The 17,054-nt window shown below is 38.1% G+C and overlaps 1 protein-coding gene across 2 annotated transcripts in view; it reads right to left on the reverse strand.

The window, feature by feature from the left end:
- cps1 (carbamoyl-phosphate synthase 1, mitochondrial) overlaps positions 1-17,054 on the reverse strand; it is a 45,941-nt gene that overhangs the window by 15,834 nt on the left and 13,053 nt on the right. For both annotated transcript variants that reach the window (XM_079882022.1, XM_079882021.1), the window contains exons 22-28: positions 16,637-16,778; positions 16,474-16,539; positions 16,247-16,310; positions 15,914-16,095; positions 7,396-7,590; positions 5,369-5,436; positions 1,598-1,673 (exon numbers count right to left, since the gene is read on the reverse strand). In XM_079882022.1, coding sequence (XP_079738148.1) covers positions 1,598-1,673; positions 5,369-5,436; positions 7,396-7,590; positions 15,914-16,095; positions 16,247-16,310; positions 16,474-16,539; positions 16,637-16,778 — 793 coding nt within the window. The remainder of the gene's footprint in view (positions 1-1,597; positions 1,674-5,368; positions 5,437-7,395; positions 7,591-15,913; positions 16,096-16,246; positions 16,311-16,473; positions 16,540-16,636; positions 16,779-17,054) is intronic.

Below are 17,054 nucleotides of genomic sequence, written 5' to 3' on the forward strand. Positions count from 1 at the left end.
GCAAATATATATTTACCTGATGTAAGGCACACTAAGGCTAATTGAGTGCTTAAGAAAATTATTCATTCCTTCTCAATCCAGCCACGTTATTTTACCAGAGTGATAAAAGGGTTCACAACTCTATAAATCTATATTTCATAGATCTGCTCCGTTATAGGACCGTGAAGTTAAAGACCTCATGAAATCATTTTTGGAATTATGTGGCTTTTAGTCACGTCTGTTAGCTTAGATGACATCTATGTGCCAGTGAAAAAGAAAGCAAGCAAAGAAAAGTTAACTAAACCTGTGTTCACACTAGCAGAGACAAAGCGACACAACCCCATTCATTTCAATGGAGAGTTGGCGATTTCCAGCGACACGAGCGGCAGGGACTGTTGGCGACCGGATGGGGCATGTCCAGCAATGTGACATCTCAACTTTATGCAAATGAAGAGCGAATTTCGGGAGCGACAACCAATAGGAGTGAAGTCAGTGGAGCGCACTAGCTAATTTTAGCAGTTCGCAACTGTCCTATAATTTATGATAATTAATGACTCCGAGCCTGAATGGCTTTGTGAGCCCAGATAAACCGGCATTTGCCCTTTTGCTGCAGATAAATAGCCGCGATGGCAAAGAGCACTCTGTTTCTCGTTCATCTTTAATATTAGGCATTTTATGTACAGATTCCATTTACATTTAGATTTTTCCTTCCAAAATGTTTGCTTGTAGCGGCAAGAAAACTGATTTGTCTACAACACAGAGTAACATCCGTGAATGTCATTCACAAAATGCCACAGCCACTGGCGACATGCAGCGACAAAGTCGCTGGTAGTGTGAATGCAGTTTAATTTCTCTTTTAGCTAATATACACATTTGTACAAATTGACAGCCTTTCTCTTTTGGCAAAATGGATTACAACATTGCTAGAATTAGAAGAGGCAATGCTAAAATTCATTCATCCATTGATGTGGCATTTAAATTTAAGATATGAGGTGATGTGGTATGCCTCACAATTCAGACAAAGTTAATTGTTGTTGATCTTTGGCAGGGGTCCATCTAGATCATTGATTTTATGTAAATATTACAAAGAATTGACTTAAATAGTTCTCTTCATCCTGTAGCTACAAGTCTCGATAATTTACTAGCTCATGACAATATAAAACTGATCATTTTCATATTTTGTTAGTGATGGTAATAAAAAAAGATATGGTGAAAAAAAAAATCCTATATAGCAATCCTTGCTAATGCACTCAGGAATGAATGGCTCAATGATGGTGACAGCGAAGGTAAAAAAAAACTGTAAGGGGCAGCAGGAACAGGAGATGAAAATCAGTACTGGCCCTGAGGTACAGGAAAACTGGAGCTGATGGAAATGTGCTTGGTCTGCCTTTAAAAGAATAAAAAAACTCTTTAAGGCACCTTTTTCTAAAGTGTGTTTTACATAGGATGAAATATAATTTCAAGAGCATCATTCATTTGTGATAATGGGTTAAAAAAAGGATGCATATTACATAATTCATGACTGAGCCATTGCATGATTCATGTGGCAAAATCAACACGCTTCACATCAGTTATTTGTGCTGTGACAGGGCCAAATGGTTAAATGTGCAGACCTCACCTGTGACACCTGTGTGGCTTCCTCCAGGAAACGTTTCATCTCATCTGCACCGTACACAACATTCATAGCTGAGCCACTGAAAAGAGAGAAAGATTTTTATCATTCATCACTGTGACACTTAAATGAGTCCATCAGGAAATAATATGAGACAAAAACATAATTATATGGTTATAGAGTCAAACCTAACGGGAAGATACTGTATGTAGAGTTGTGTAAAAGAAGAAAGAAAGAGAGAAAAAGCCAACTAGAGAAATATATTTGGGTCAGCTGCTCCTTGAAGCGATCAGCACTGAATGCGTTTCATATTGAAAGAAATAAAAGACAGTTTTCTGGGATTTTAATGGTATCAGCCCTGCAGCTAACATTTGTGGTGTCACCAGGCATCTAACAGTGACAGCAATCCATACCTGAACAAATGATCATCCAAATATCTTGTCTGTCTGTCTGTCTGTCTAACTAACTATATATTCAGGATGGATGCATTAAATTGATCAAAAGTGAGTTAAAAAACTATTTCAAATAAATGCTGTTCTTTTGAAATCTCTATTCAAATTATTATGAAAAAAGTATTAGTTTCCACAAAAATATTTAGCAGCACAACTGTTTTCAATATTGATTATAAATGTTTGAGCAGCAAATCAGCATATTAGAATGATTTTGAAGAAATCTGAAGAACCATGTGACACTGAAGACTGAAGTAATGGCTGCTGAAAATTCAGCTTCGCTTATTTTAAAATATATTAAAATAGAAAACAGTTATAACAATTTGGAGATGGCAAGATGGCACATTGTAATTTTTTAACACTCAGCACTTCTCATTACATACCTTAATATAGAAGGTTTGAAATCAGAACATACTAATCAACATCAATAGTTTGATAAGGCGATAGGTGCCTTTTGCAGTCTAAGGTGATATCAAACGATTTCATAGATTTAGCCATTTATGTCAAGTAAACTATCCCAAATAACTTGCTATTGGCAAGAATGGCAAAAAGTTAATTGTGAACTCTGGTTGCATCCCACAAAAATATTACAACAGGTGACCACTGCTTACTGTCACACTATTTAATTGAAAGTCAGCAATATGTTTCACTAACATCTCAAAATACAGTCACAGAGAGACAAGAAGGAAACATACTGAGACAGCCTTAAGTGTCTCTCTTCAGTATGAACCGCTCTACGGTCCAGATGAACTGGCAGTGTTTCTGTCAGGTTCTGTGTCGGAGCTGCAGTCCCAGAGAGTCTGAGCCTAAGGCATGGGTTTAGGCAATATAATGATGCCAAACCACAGTTGGCACCTCAGAAACACAGAGCAGGACTCAAAAAACAGCTCTCAACCAAGCAGCTAAGCAGTGACGGATTCACATGGAGCAATAAATATTCAAACGAATTTAAATAAGCAAAAAATCTTGTTTTTGGCAGTTGGATTTCTTGAAAACTAAAAGCAAATCACTGTTACTGCAAGAGACTCTACTGTATGTGGCTGTTGGTTACATACAACAATAAAGATTTTACAGTGATGAATGGATGTGCTAAAGCACTTTACTTTCATTCAGCTTCAGTTTCATGTTGTGAATCTGGTTACAAGAAAACCAGACTGAAATTTGTGCACTATACCTTCCACTGATAACTATTAGCTTCACACTTGGCACAGTGCGAGTCTCTGTGACTGATGTGGTTCCCTGAAAAAACTCTAAACTGGTCTCAAAACAGTCAATGACATTTGAGGCAACATCTAATGAGAACAAATAGAAACTCCACTGATGAAAGTGCTTTTATGATTGAGACATGTTCTGGGTAATGGAGAAAAGGCAACATAACCTGCTATTTCTTTGTGCCTTCTTGCTGCACAGCGGACTCGATTTGAAAGGAAAGTAATTTTTCCATCGAGGCACTCAAAATAGATGCCTGCTGTCTGATTATTGCAAATTAGCTGTTCGAGTCCTGTCAATCTGGATTCTTACAATGCGGGTGAATGCATTTTATCCAGTATTTTTCAGGCAGCAATTGAGAAAAGACTGGAGTGAAATTTAGCTGCTCTTGACAAATCAACAGGTCACATGTATGCTGTGATTTATTTTTAATTTTTAATTTTTTTGGGGTGAAGCAAGAATTTCAGAATATCCCTCAGGTCTTTTCAATACAATGGCAATTTATAGTGACTAAAAGGGACCATCTGAGAGCTTTATGAGAGGGACATATGCATTATTAGAAGTAGAAGTAGTATTAAAGGTGCTCTAAGCGATGCCACGCGTTTTTTAGGCCAAAACATTTTTTGTCACATACAGCAAACATCTCCTCACTATCCGCTCGCTGCCTGTCCCCTGAACACACTGTGAAGAAACGCGGTCTTTCTAGACACCACAGGCTCCACAAACGGCAACAAAAACAAACTGGGCTCACCCGCACCACGAAACACAACAAACAGTGTTTCAGCCAATCACTGGCAAGAAGTATTTGAGGGTGGGGTCTGGGGGGTTAGTGCGCGTACACATGAAGGGGGTGTGGAGGAGAGAGAAGCATGAAGAGGGAAGTTTGAATTATGGCCTACACACGACCAAAGAGACGACGTTCCGATGAGCAAATTGCAAAGAAGAGGGACAAGGATAAGAAACGCGCGAAGTACCGAATTTACATCGGAAAAACCTTCGAAAGGTGGCGAGAACTCCGCCGGCAGAAGGGATTCCAATCCAACATTAGGTTGCTCTGTTTTTGCAGAACAGGTGGGTAAATCCATTTTTCTTTCTAAACTGACGTTCATGTTCGCCAAACCAACACAAGGATGTAATTAGCTAGAACTATGCAGTCAGCGTTAACTTTGGTGAATACAACATATGTTTCTAGCAGCTAGCGATCAATCTCTATTGTAAATTCACAGTAGGGCGACAATTTGTGTGAATGATTGTTTTCACCCACTGTTTGTTATGAATTTGAATGTTCATTTATAGGCTATTGACAACTTTGACTAAATTTGTTTACGACGCCGCTGTTGTTTATGCTCACTGGGAAACGCGAAGCTAACGTTATCTTGCTATTATTGCGTCCTTGTATGGGAGCTATAGTTATAACCTCAGGTGGCGAAACGATTTTAAGATAATGTTTCTCTTTTTCTGCATTCTGTTCTGCAATATATAAAAGCATTTATCTAACTTGGTGACATTACACATTGAATGAAGTATCACTAAAACTTAACTTTGTTTGTAGTGACTACTTTGACTTTCCTTTATGCCGGAAGGGAGGGGAGGAGGGAGGGTCTAGCTAGCCTCCGTTTTGTTTGACAACAATTCGAATGTCAACAAGAAGTTACGTGTCCCGACATCGCTTATAGCACCTTTAATTAAAGACATATAATCACTGAAATTGAAAACTGGATCAGCAAATCTCTCTTTTGAGCTGATTCTTTTCACATAAACCAGTTGAACTGGTTCGCAAATCAGAGTGAATGATTCATTCACCAATCTGACTGCAGTAGTTTGAGTTAACAGATCACTGGAGGGAAAGATTATTAGTGAAATGTGACTAAAATTTTGTTCTTTTTGCCATACAGATATTTATCATACAGAAGAGTGAAATTCATACAGGTTTGAAACGACATGAGGGTGAGTAAATAATGACAAAACTTTGGGTGAACAACTCTTTTAAGAGAAAAAAATCTTTACCCAAAATGCTCTGCCAAAGAGATATATAAAAGCATCACATGGGAAATCCATTCCAAAACTGATCGTCCGTACTGTGTTTGTGTCTTGAATTCATCGTTCCCCTTGTACTCACCTAAGAACATAGGATGGTCGCAGGAGGCAAGGGTAGCCCACATTACTGGCAAAAGAAACAGCCTCTTCCTGAAAAATAAGGAAAGTTAGATATCCCTTTGCAATCAGCTGCACAGAATCAAATAGGCTGTGTTTCAGATGAGGTCAGGGTTCTTCTGCCCTTTTCTCCATTTGAGTCCCAGGCTGTGGGCAAAGGGCCAGACAATTACCGCTGACCACATCTATTCACCGTACTTTTAATGCTTTGTGAACTGGCTACTTCACATTGAAAAACTTTAAGATAAAACAACCCTCTACCTGAATAAACCATTATTAGCAAGTTATCTTTTGCAGATCGCATTTGATGAGATTCTGCCTAACTAGAGCTACAAATGCACACAGTAAAGCTTTATATCATGGTTCCTCAAATCCGGTCCTGAAGGGTCAAGCTAGTCAAGGTCTTTAGAGTTACTAGAAAATTGCAGGTAGTTCATCATGGTTTGAGCTAAACTCTGCAGGACAGTTGCCCCGCAGGGCTGGATTTGAGGAACCCTGCTTTATATTGTACAAATGGATACTTGGATGTTAATCTTCAATAAACCAGAGGAGAGCACATCTAAGTTTCCAACTGAGATCTACAGTAGAAGGGTAGATCAAGTAAAAAATCACTTTAATTTCCATCTGTACATCACATAAAGCTATAGAGTGCTGCAGAGATGACATATTTCTGTTTGCATCACCCTGGTTCCTTTGATAAAAAGTCAATGGGATTTTCCCACTGGGTTCTGAATTATTGCAGAAAATAAATTATTTAATTATTACATGTTTAGTTCATTTAGATAATTTACATAAATTAACAAAACTTTTATCATTTTAAAGCCTAAATGCAATCAACATAAGTAAAAAGCTAAATATAGGCTATAAACAAACTACACAGCGAAATAAGATTTTAATGTCACCACCAAGCTTCAGACAACTCTTTTAATCTCAGTTTGAGTTTAAATAAGTTTGCAAGAATGTGAATATAAACAAAAGGAGGCTATAAAAGCAGAGTAGTGAGTACCCACTTGTTAGCGAACAGCCTTTTTCAAGACACATTAACGCTTAAAAATATCATGAGTGAAGTATTACTGATATATTTTAGGTTGTAGAATAAAACGTGAAAATATCTTGAGCTTGTGTTAACCACAGACCTTATTTCAAGTATTTAATCAATAAAATTTGAACTAGAACTGTAAAGGTTTGGAACGACACAACAATGACTAAATGCTGACCAAAATTTCATTTTTGGTGAACTAGATCTTTAACTTAGCAGGAAATGCTGTGTGACACAAGGAAGCAACTGTATCCTCTATCTTCACCTTTCCTAAGCACTGCTCTTCTAGCCAGAAACAACACACTGAGTGAACCACAGAATCCCAAAAGATTCTGCTGATCTCTACTGCCTTTCTAGCTTGTTTCAACAACGGTGAGACCATTAAAATGCTAGATGTACCCTAAGCAGTGAGACGGAAACCAACGGAGGGTGAGTGGGCAGCGCCATGGGGCAGAATGCTCTCTCTCTCTCCCCCTTCATCACAGACTTCAGCTCTTCGCTTCCATGGCCCGCGGCAAGAAGGCTGGGTGTAGCTAACGGACGAGCGAGCAGGCTTCCAGTCAACATGTTTCAGCACTTCTTAAGTTTGCTGTTTGAAAGCACTCTGACACCTCTGGAGTATTTGGAGTGAATGCAGCATTTGTAAAAGTGAAAAGTCTAGAAAATGTAACTATATTGGGAAGACGTCTGTGCGGCCACTCGGGTGGGCGATTTCTTGAAAGCCTGGGATGAATGATTAACTAAACAAGAAAATGCATAAGTAAAGCGGGTGGTGTTCACTATAACTGCAAAATCACATCCATATTACTCAACTGACCAAAATTAACAGACTGGAACATGATGTGCATCATCAAGATCATCAAGGCACAAATTTTGAATACAAAATAATTATTCAGTTGTTCAATTAAATGCATTTGAAATTAAGAACAGATAACAAGTAAAACTGGCCTTACCAGCGAGCTGAGAGCCCTCCACGGGGCCTGGCCTACACCAAGATCATCCAGTATGGAAGAGAATATAGATCTCTCTTCTGCACGATCGATTTGAGGAGGGCTGGTACCCAGAATCTTCACCCCGTTCAGATGCAGGGGCATGGCCAGGTTATTGGGGATCTGCCCACCCACAGATACTATACAGCCTGTGCAGCCCTGTAGAGGGATGGAAAGTCTTTTAATATTTGTAATTTATTCCTGAGATGCAAAGCTGAATTTTCCGAATCTGTTACTCCAGTCTTCAATGTCACAAGAAAAGAAATCATTCTAATATGCTGCTTTGATGGTCATTTTAAGAAACATTCATTTATATTATTGCAGTTGAAAACAGCGGTGCAGTGCAGCTTTGTTTCAGAATGATTTTATACAGTAAATAGAAACTTCAAAAGAACAGCATTTATTTTGCAGTAACGTAAAGGACTTTACTGTTTACAAAATATCTTACTAACCAATAAATAGCAACACATAGATGCTAATCCACCAATAATAATGAAAAATAACTATTTATACAACATTACAGCTCAAATAATGGGCCTCATTCACTAATAATTGTGTGGATTATTTATATTTATACTCACAGGAGAACTTCTGATGGAAAATTTCCACCTAATTAATAACATGCGCGTACACACAATGATTTGTTCTTAACCTCGTTCGAACATTAATGAATTTGGAGTATTCTAAATGAGCGACCACGTTCCCGAGGTTAGTAACTTGCATAAAACACACCAAAACCATGTCCATATAAGGGCTTTCCACACATCCTTTCCTTTCGGCCCTCTCAGCAAACATGACCCTCTCTAAAAACGTGCTCTCAGCAACAAGATCCTCAATCAATGCCAAGTGTGCCATGCTCAAAACTTAATACAGATCTCTGATTAACTAGCTGTATATATGCAAATCTGCATCTTGATGCAGAGGAAACTCGCAGTGCTGATGAAATGTATTTAAGATGAAATATGTATACATACATTTTAATTTGAAATGCGTTCATAATGCCACCCAGGGTATGTGATTTTTGTGTACCAGTGGTTTCAGTTGTTCCTTAATTGTTTTGCAAATTTAGAATACATTTTAGAGCGTAGGTTATTGATGAATCATTATTTGTTTGTGAAAACGTTCTTACGCAGATTCACAGACAAATGTGTGTGTATGCACGGTTAGTGAATGAGGCCCAATGTTTTTTATTTTTAAATGTCAAGTGCATTTTACAATTAGTTTTGACTCTACAATTTAACATATTGTATCTGTCCAAGATCAAAGACTACAAATTCTGATGCTTATGAACTTAAAGCTTGGTTCATCCCATAATATGACAGAAAGTTTGTTTTAAGCAAAAAATGTTTTAATCAAAGCACTGATCTGACAGAAATTACTATAATCATTGCTCATTCTTTGCATGAATTCACAATGATTTTATGTTCCACTCTTTATAGGCATTACTCAATCTAGACTCCTATCCACTGATATTTTCTCTCTCTCCTTCTTGTTGTTTCAGAGATGAGCTGTGGTCCCAGAAGCTGACCCTGGGACATGACATGGCATTACTTTACGCTCTGATACCTTCTATTAGAAGGTTAGAAGGTATTAGAAGGTATACCTTCTTCATATACCCTCTAATCTCATTCGTTGCATTCCTATGGCAACCACATGTATGCCCACTTCACAATACATATGTCAGCTTCGCATTTCCCTCCAGGTTTCTCAGAGCATGTTAACGTGATGGTAATAAACCGCTACACAGAACCTGGGAATTTATTACAACCTCTGAGCAAAACAACAAACACTTGATCAACCCAAGCTTCTATCACTTTAACTAGCTTATAATGTGTCTGAATGGAAAAGTCAATGGCTGTTAGAGATTTTGCATCATCAGTGGAGACTTGAGTGGCTCTATCTCTATAAAACGAAATAGAAATGGGCTCACCAAGAACTGCTTAGATGCTCAGAGGCATTTTGTGGTTAGTCTCTTGAGATAATGGCATCTAGGACCAGAGATGTATAAATTCATTTTCTCTATAGAGAACATTCCAGCAATAAAATCTCAGAAGTTGTTAAGTGATGGTATATGATTCTGTAGCTACTAATCAGTGTGATTTCAACTTCTTTTTAAAAAAAAAAAACTAATTACCAAATTCCTGGAAAGAACTTCTTGAAGATAGCCTGGGTTTCCCCATGCTGCCTTGCGCGCAGCTCGATTTTATTCACGCTGCTAGGCAGCCTGGATTCCATGGACCAGATTTTCCCCTCAAAAAGGGATGACAACATCTATGCGACACACCGAAGCAGTTTGTTTATATCTATGGATCCAACATGGCATCAGACACGAAGTTACCTTTTCGATGCAGCTTTAGATAGTGTTCTAAGTAGTTTAGAACGCAAGTTTATTTCGTCTTCTTCCTCGTCGAATTTCTGCCACTCTACATACGTCATCTGGTATAATTGAAACGATTGGCTATGAGCTACGTACAGGCACATTTGATAGACATTCGTAGCGCCCAATAAACGGCTCTGGGCATTCGTAAACCACGCCTCAAATACGAGAAAATGAACATGTGGTTCCCAGACCACGTCTCAATGAGAAAGAGGTCTGACGTTAGCCAGGCTATCTTGAAGAATGAACAATCACAGAAGTTTGTTACTGTGGAGAGAGAAATTCCATTCCCATAAAAATTTGCAAATTACATAAACAAGTCAGTCTTCAGACAAATCTGTATATATAATAGAAACTTATAACAGTAGGGCTGCAAGATTGAAATATCGCAAATAAATCGTAATATGAATAATAGCAACAGAAAAATTAATACTTTAAAAAGTTTAGAAAAGATAAAAGTTTTAGGTCAATGCAGACAGCAGAGACTAGATTTATGCTCTCATAGCAAACTAGTGTGAGAAGATGAGTGCCACGAGATCTCGCGAGACTAAAACGTGATGATTTCTCGTCGAGTGAAAAGCTGACTCACGATATCGCCATTACGGAGCCTGAGGGTGAAATTAGCATAGAATATTTCACCGCTACATTCATATTGCATTAAGGTGCACACCGCGGCACCGCCTCCACTGTCTGTCGTTTTGCTGTTTTTATAAAAATAAAAACCATTTTAAACTATTGTAAACATCTGCTTTGCTCATCCAGCACGAGTTGCAGTCGCACACAGTGCAGCACGAATCACAGTTCACTGATCACGTGATGATGGCGGAGGGTCCGTTGCACAACAGAGCCTAAACTTCTGATAAATGCCTTATCTTGTAGAATGCACACTCAGCACTGCCATTCCCTACACACTGAGTACATGTGATCGTATATATATATATACACTCACCTAAAGGATTATTAGGAACACCATACTAATACTGTGTTTGACCCCCTTTCGCCTTCAGAACTGCCTTAATTCTATGTGGCATTGATTCAACAAGGTGCTGAAAGCATTCTTTAGAAATGTTGGCCCATATTGATAGGATAGCATCTTGCAGTTGATGGAGATTTGTGGGATGCACATCCAGGGCCCGAAGCTCCCGTTCCACCACATCCCAAAGATGCTCTATTGGGTTGAGATCTGGTGACTGTGGAGGCCATTTTAGTACAGTGAACTCATTGTCATGTTCAAGAAACCAATTTGAAATGATTCGAGCTTTGTGACATGGTGCATTATCCTGCTGGAAGTAGCCATCAGAGGATGGGTACATGGTGGTCATAAAGGGATGGACATGGTCAGAAACAATGCTCAGGTAGGCCGTGGCATTTAAACGATGCCCAATTGGCACTAAGGGGCCTAAAGTGTGCCAAGAAAACATCCCCCACACCATTAGACCACCACCACCAGCCTGCATAGTGGTAACAAGGCATGATGGATCCATGTTCTCATTCTGTTTACGCCAAATTCTGACTCTACCATCTGAATGTCTCAACAGAAATCGAGACTCATCAGACCAGGCAACATTTTTCCAGTCTTCAACTGTCCAATTTTGGTGAGCTCGTGCAAATTGTAGCCTCTTTTTCCTATTTGTAGTGGAGATGAGTGGTACCCGGTGGGGTCTTTTGCTGTTGTAGCCCACCCGCCTCAAGGTTGTACGTGTTGTGGCTTCACAAATGCTTTGCTGCATACCTCGGTTGTAACGAGTGGTTATTTCAGTCAAAGTTGCTCTTCTATCAGCTTGAATCAGTCGGCCCATTCTCCTCTGACCTCTAGCATCAACAAGGCATTTTCGCCCACAGGACTGCCGCATACTGGATGTTTTTCCCTTTTCACACCATTCGTTGTAAACCCTAGAAATGGTTGTGCGTGAAAATCCCAGTAACTGAGCAGATTGTGAAATACTCAGACCGGCCCGTCTGGCACCAACAACCATGCCACGCTCAAAATTGCTTAAATCACCTTTCTTTCCCATTCTGACATTCAGTTTGGAGTTCAGGAGATTGTCTTGACCAGGACCACACCCCTAAATGCATTGAAGCAACTGCCATGTGATTGGTTGATTAGATAATTGCATTAATGAGAAATTGAACAGGTGTTCCTAATAATCCTTTAGGTGAGTGTAGATACACACACACAATTACAATTTATTTCTCACATTTTTCTTCAATATCATGCAGCCCTTAAAATCCTCGAAAGTCAATAGTTGCATTTGTATTAATGTTATTACAGGGTTTTTCCTACATTGAAAATTTTTTGGCGGCCGCCAAAACGATTTTTTGTCCCGCCAAAGCCTTATTTGATCTGTAATTGGGTTTTGTGAGTGAAGCAGGCTACTGACGGAGTGACGGAGAGAGCGATCACATCGCCCCACCCCCGCGCGGGCACTCTCCGTCTTCAGTTCTGTCTTTGCTCTCTCCCTTCGCATCAAAATCAACTGATCCTAAAGGTCGGAAGACCGAATCCATGTTTCACGCGGTGCATTCGGAGAATATTTTTGCTGAATTAGCGCTGGGTGTGAATTGCAGTCAAAAAAAAATTGCCTTATCTTCTCTTACAACTTGTGACAAGCATTCCGCACATGCAGCTGACATAACTTTAAATAAACGCAAAAAAAAAAAAAAAGTTTGAAGTGTTTTTGTGTGTGTTGACAAATCTTTCGTGATGTCCTAACAGTCTGGATTCCCAATTTCCCACACAACACGTCCGCTAAAGTCCGATTCGCGACCTAATGACTCCTTTGAGCCGAGGGACAGGACACTGCAGTTCACAAAGGTTCATAATTTGCATGTGCTTTAATGCCCTGTCGGTTAAACATTTAATTCGCGTGCTGATGCGCAGTTCTAACGTGTGCGTTTCTCAGCGCGTGCATGTGAAGCTCACATGCACTAAAAGCCTGTCTACCAGCGCCTGGATACTGGACTAAGTTATCTTTCGAGTCTTATTGTGCTTATACTGTTAAATACACACAAGGTTTACATAAAGTCAGTTATGTCTAAAGTGAAAGCAAACTTGAGAAAATTGAGTAAATCTGCTTGTCAAAATGCGTTAGACGCGTCGCGCGCAGCTCTTTTAAAGAGACAGTAGCTTCAGTAAACACGCTGCCGCTTGTCCTTAAAGGGATAGTTCACCCAAAAATAAAACTTCTCATCATTTACGCACTCTAATGTTGTCTTGTTCCAAACCTGTATTAATTTCCTTCTAATATTTTCTAATATTTTTCTAATATTAATATTTTGAAGAATGTGGCTAAACAGTAGCTGGTCCCCATTGACTTCCAAAGGAGAAAAATATACTAAGGTAGTCACTGGGGTACATCAACTGTTTGGTTACCCACATTCTTCCAAATAACTTCTATTTTTAACAGAAGAAACAAACTTATTCGAGTTTAAAACAACTTGAAAGAGTAAATTATGACAATTTGAATTTTTAGGAGAACTATTCCTTTAATGTTAATAAACCAACAAAATGCAAAGAGAAAATCACTCACTGCTATTGACTGATAACTTTAAGTAGCTTTAATAAGTATCAATGCATAATTTATACAGTGAAGTCTATTTTGTTTTAATTTCATATTTGTTCATTTAATTACTTTCTTCAATGCTACTGTTAAATACACCTACTGTAGCTGAAAACATAAAGCTCTGTTTATTTCATTTGTATATTAAGTTGTGTATGTCAGTGTAATGTGTATCTTTGATCTTAATATTTAATAACAAAGAAAATAATGACAAATATTTTTATCTTTGCCCCTGTCTGCCATTTTGTTTTTTTTTGTTGTTACCTAAGGCTTTGTTTTTTAAAATATGGACATTAGTTTGGCTGTAATGCTCAGTCACAAAATAGTAAAAACAAAATATAAAAAGAATCGTGATAAAACCGTGAATCGTGATTTTCCTGAAAAAAAAATTGTGTTATGATATTTTTGGCATATCGCCCACCCCTATGATGGCCCCCCCAAAAAATAAAATAAAAAGAATGAACAACCAAATATTAACAACGAGGAACAAAAGAAACAAACATCAAGGTATAGATATAAAATAAGTTGTAATCGCTTTCTTTTACTAGCCTGTCAGTGATCATTTTTTCATGAATAAATAGGATAAGAAAAAAATCACAAACTGTTTCTTTGTATTTATTTTAAATGTAACATTTATTGTCAATATTGGGCTTGCGGATCATGTGGGTACTAGGGTACTCTTTGCTGTGTGTGGATGACCATGTCGGTCAGCCACCACCGAAGACCAATTTTGACCCAGGAAAAACCCTGTATTACCACTATTATCTATCAAATTGTATTTCTGAATCATACTAGTATTTACTGCAGGAATTGTATGGTGATATGATATTCTGAACATAACGTGTCTATTTGTCAGTTTTTTAAAAACATTTTTTTGCTTAGAATCAAATGCTGTGTGTTTGTGATTCTTTTTGAAATGGAGAAAATGAATGGAAAAAACTATTTCAAGAATCAATGCAGCTGAAAACAAGGGCCATCATTGCATCATCTCTTTTTCGAAATGTGATGACACTTTAAAATACCAGCCCAAGCATTAAAAAATTCATATGCACTGGAAACACATGATCTTGTTTGTATAGCACACTGTGCATAAGCTGTGCACTGTGGTGTTAGTCTTGCTGTGATATTCATATTAAGACCATTGGCCCAGTCGGCTCTTGTCTACGGTCACACATTGCTACACATCAAAGGAGAAAATGAGGAATTGCTCGCACTCTACAGACAGTCTGTTGCCGTTTTTTATAGAAGACATTGCTACTTTTTCCACAGCAAGCATAATGGGGATAAAGTAACACATTTACTCGTATATACTTTCAGACACAAGATAACAGATGAGTTTGAAACATTGTATTAAGCAGGTTCTTTCTTATAAGGCAGGGAACAAAATGGAAGAAAATCTATTTCCACAGTTTGAAGATGGTAGCATACAACCTGATAACAAGATATCAGACTTCTTTTTTTGGGATATAAGGATGGTGAACAAAAACAGGTTCAGTATAATATGAATGAATTTGCTTCATAGTAAGCTTAAAAATGTCTGTAAAGTATTTTACAGTATTTTTCTCCACAATAATGTCAAAAGATATGCAATTGCTACGTCCACCAAACCAGTGATTTTATGTTTAACTAAAACTGGTACTATTAAAAAATGTTTTCAGAACTGAAATAAAGCTGAAATAAAATGATGAAAAACTTATTTCAGTTAATGGCTCTGTCCCAAATGACACACTTCATAGGTACTTTCCGTCTCGTGCCATTGTAAATCCACAAGACCGAAAGTGGACATGAAGTGTGTCATTTGGGACAGAGCCATTAACTGAAATAAACTGAAAAGTACTAGAATTACTGAGAAAAAAATTACAGCTATTTAGAAATATATAAAAAAAACTTACTTTTTAACTTTGAACTTACTTAAAACTAAACTTGCTTAAAAAAAAAGCCAATTCAAAATATTAATCAATACTATAATAGTATATAAATAATACTTAAATAGCACTCCACCCATCTCAGCACAGTCCTTCAGTCCGTTCTGACTTATTTTTTTATCGTTCTCCCATTCCGTACAATCAAATATATCCCCAAACAAACCCAACCAATCTTTCTAATATCCCTTAATGAAAAATAGATTTTAAAGTACTCGAACAACACAATGGTGATTTAACCATGAACCTTTCTTAAAACAGAGCTTTGTCAAGCAGTGCAAGCTAGCACAAATGTCTTGACAAAGTTTCCTTTTCTAGTTTTTCCTTTTCTTGTTTGTTTTTATAAAATGCCAACAACCACAATGCTTAAAGGCACATTTTAAATTAACTACATTTATTAGTAATAATAATCGAATACACTGACTTAGCCCATCAATAAGCTTTTTAAACGTGGCTCATCCAATCAGATTTTAGATCACCTATACACTTTATAATAAATGTTTGCACGGTATTTTCAGAAATCGGACCAATGATAACAAATGCCCTTGTCAAACATGAAAGTGAATAATACCTTTCAGTTACCCAAATGCACCAGATGCACGGACTGAACTTTGACCTCTCACCTCCTGCTGTGTGATGTCCAGGATGCGCTCCAGGGTTAACTCCTCAAAGTACAGACGGTCACACTCATCAAAGTCCGTACTGACCGTCTCCGGGTTATGGTTCACCACCACTGTATGCTTGCCCATCTGTCTGAGGGCACGAATGCTTGACACAGCACACCAGTCAAACTCCACACTGCTGCCTATGGGGCAGTAGAGCGAAACACTGCCCTGACCCACTTTTGCACTAATTGCTCATTAAAACTAATGAAGACAATACATGAATGGATTGGTGTAAAGTGAAAACAAACAAAAAAATCAAAGGATGATTAGGTAAAAAGGAATAGAGCTCACCAATGTGATATGGACCACAACCCACAATCATGATACCATGATCCTTAAAATCCAAGTCATGCTCCTGTTGAAAAGGACAAAGAAATAAGCTTTCCCTTGTTATATAATGTTTCCTTTGTGTACTAAAATCATTAAGAAAAATTATGCTACTGTGGAGAAGCCTAGACAAAATATTTCCTGGCACTTCAATAAAAGACCCTACATAAAGGTTGGACAGACTGGTTTACCTGACCATGGTAAGTGCAATACAAGTAGTTGGTGGCTGCGGGGTATTCAGCAGCCAGTGTATCAATCTGAAAGTGAGCACAAAAGCCATTTATCATGAAGCCAGGTTTATCATAACCACTGGATCTCAATAATAAGAGGATATTTCTGCCAATAGGCTCAAACCTGTTTGACCCAAGGTCGGATGTTGTGGTTGAGCCTCAGTGCCCGAGCTTCTCCCTCTGAGATGTCCAGAGCCTGGCCAACCTGTCGGTCTGAGAAACCATCCCTCTTTGCCTTCAGAAGTAGATCTCTTGGCACTGTGGCGCTGAGGGTGCAAACAGCATTAAGAAACTCAACCTGACACAAAGTTTTCAGAATGTTAACTATTTAATGTTGCTCTGTACTGCTTGGTTTAGTGTTTTCTGAGCTGGTTTTTAAATATATTTTGGTAAATATAAGCAAAATCATTAAAGGGAAAATGTTTTTAGGATAAATAGCAAACCGTAGACCTTTGATCATCAGAGAGTTCAAGCTACAGTGTACATGGAAGGAAAGAAAATCTCCCCCAAAAAAAATCTTGCTAAAGATGCTTATTTTTAAA

The sequence above is a fragment of the Squalius cephalus genome (assembly GCF_949319135.1).
Source record: "Squalius cephalus genome assembly, chromosome: 9".
Taxonomy (NCBI): Eukaryota; Metazoa; Chordata; class Actinopteri; order Cypriniformes; family Leuciscidae; genus Squalius; species Squalius cephalus.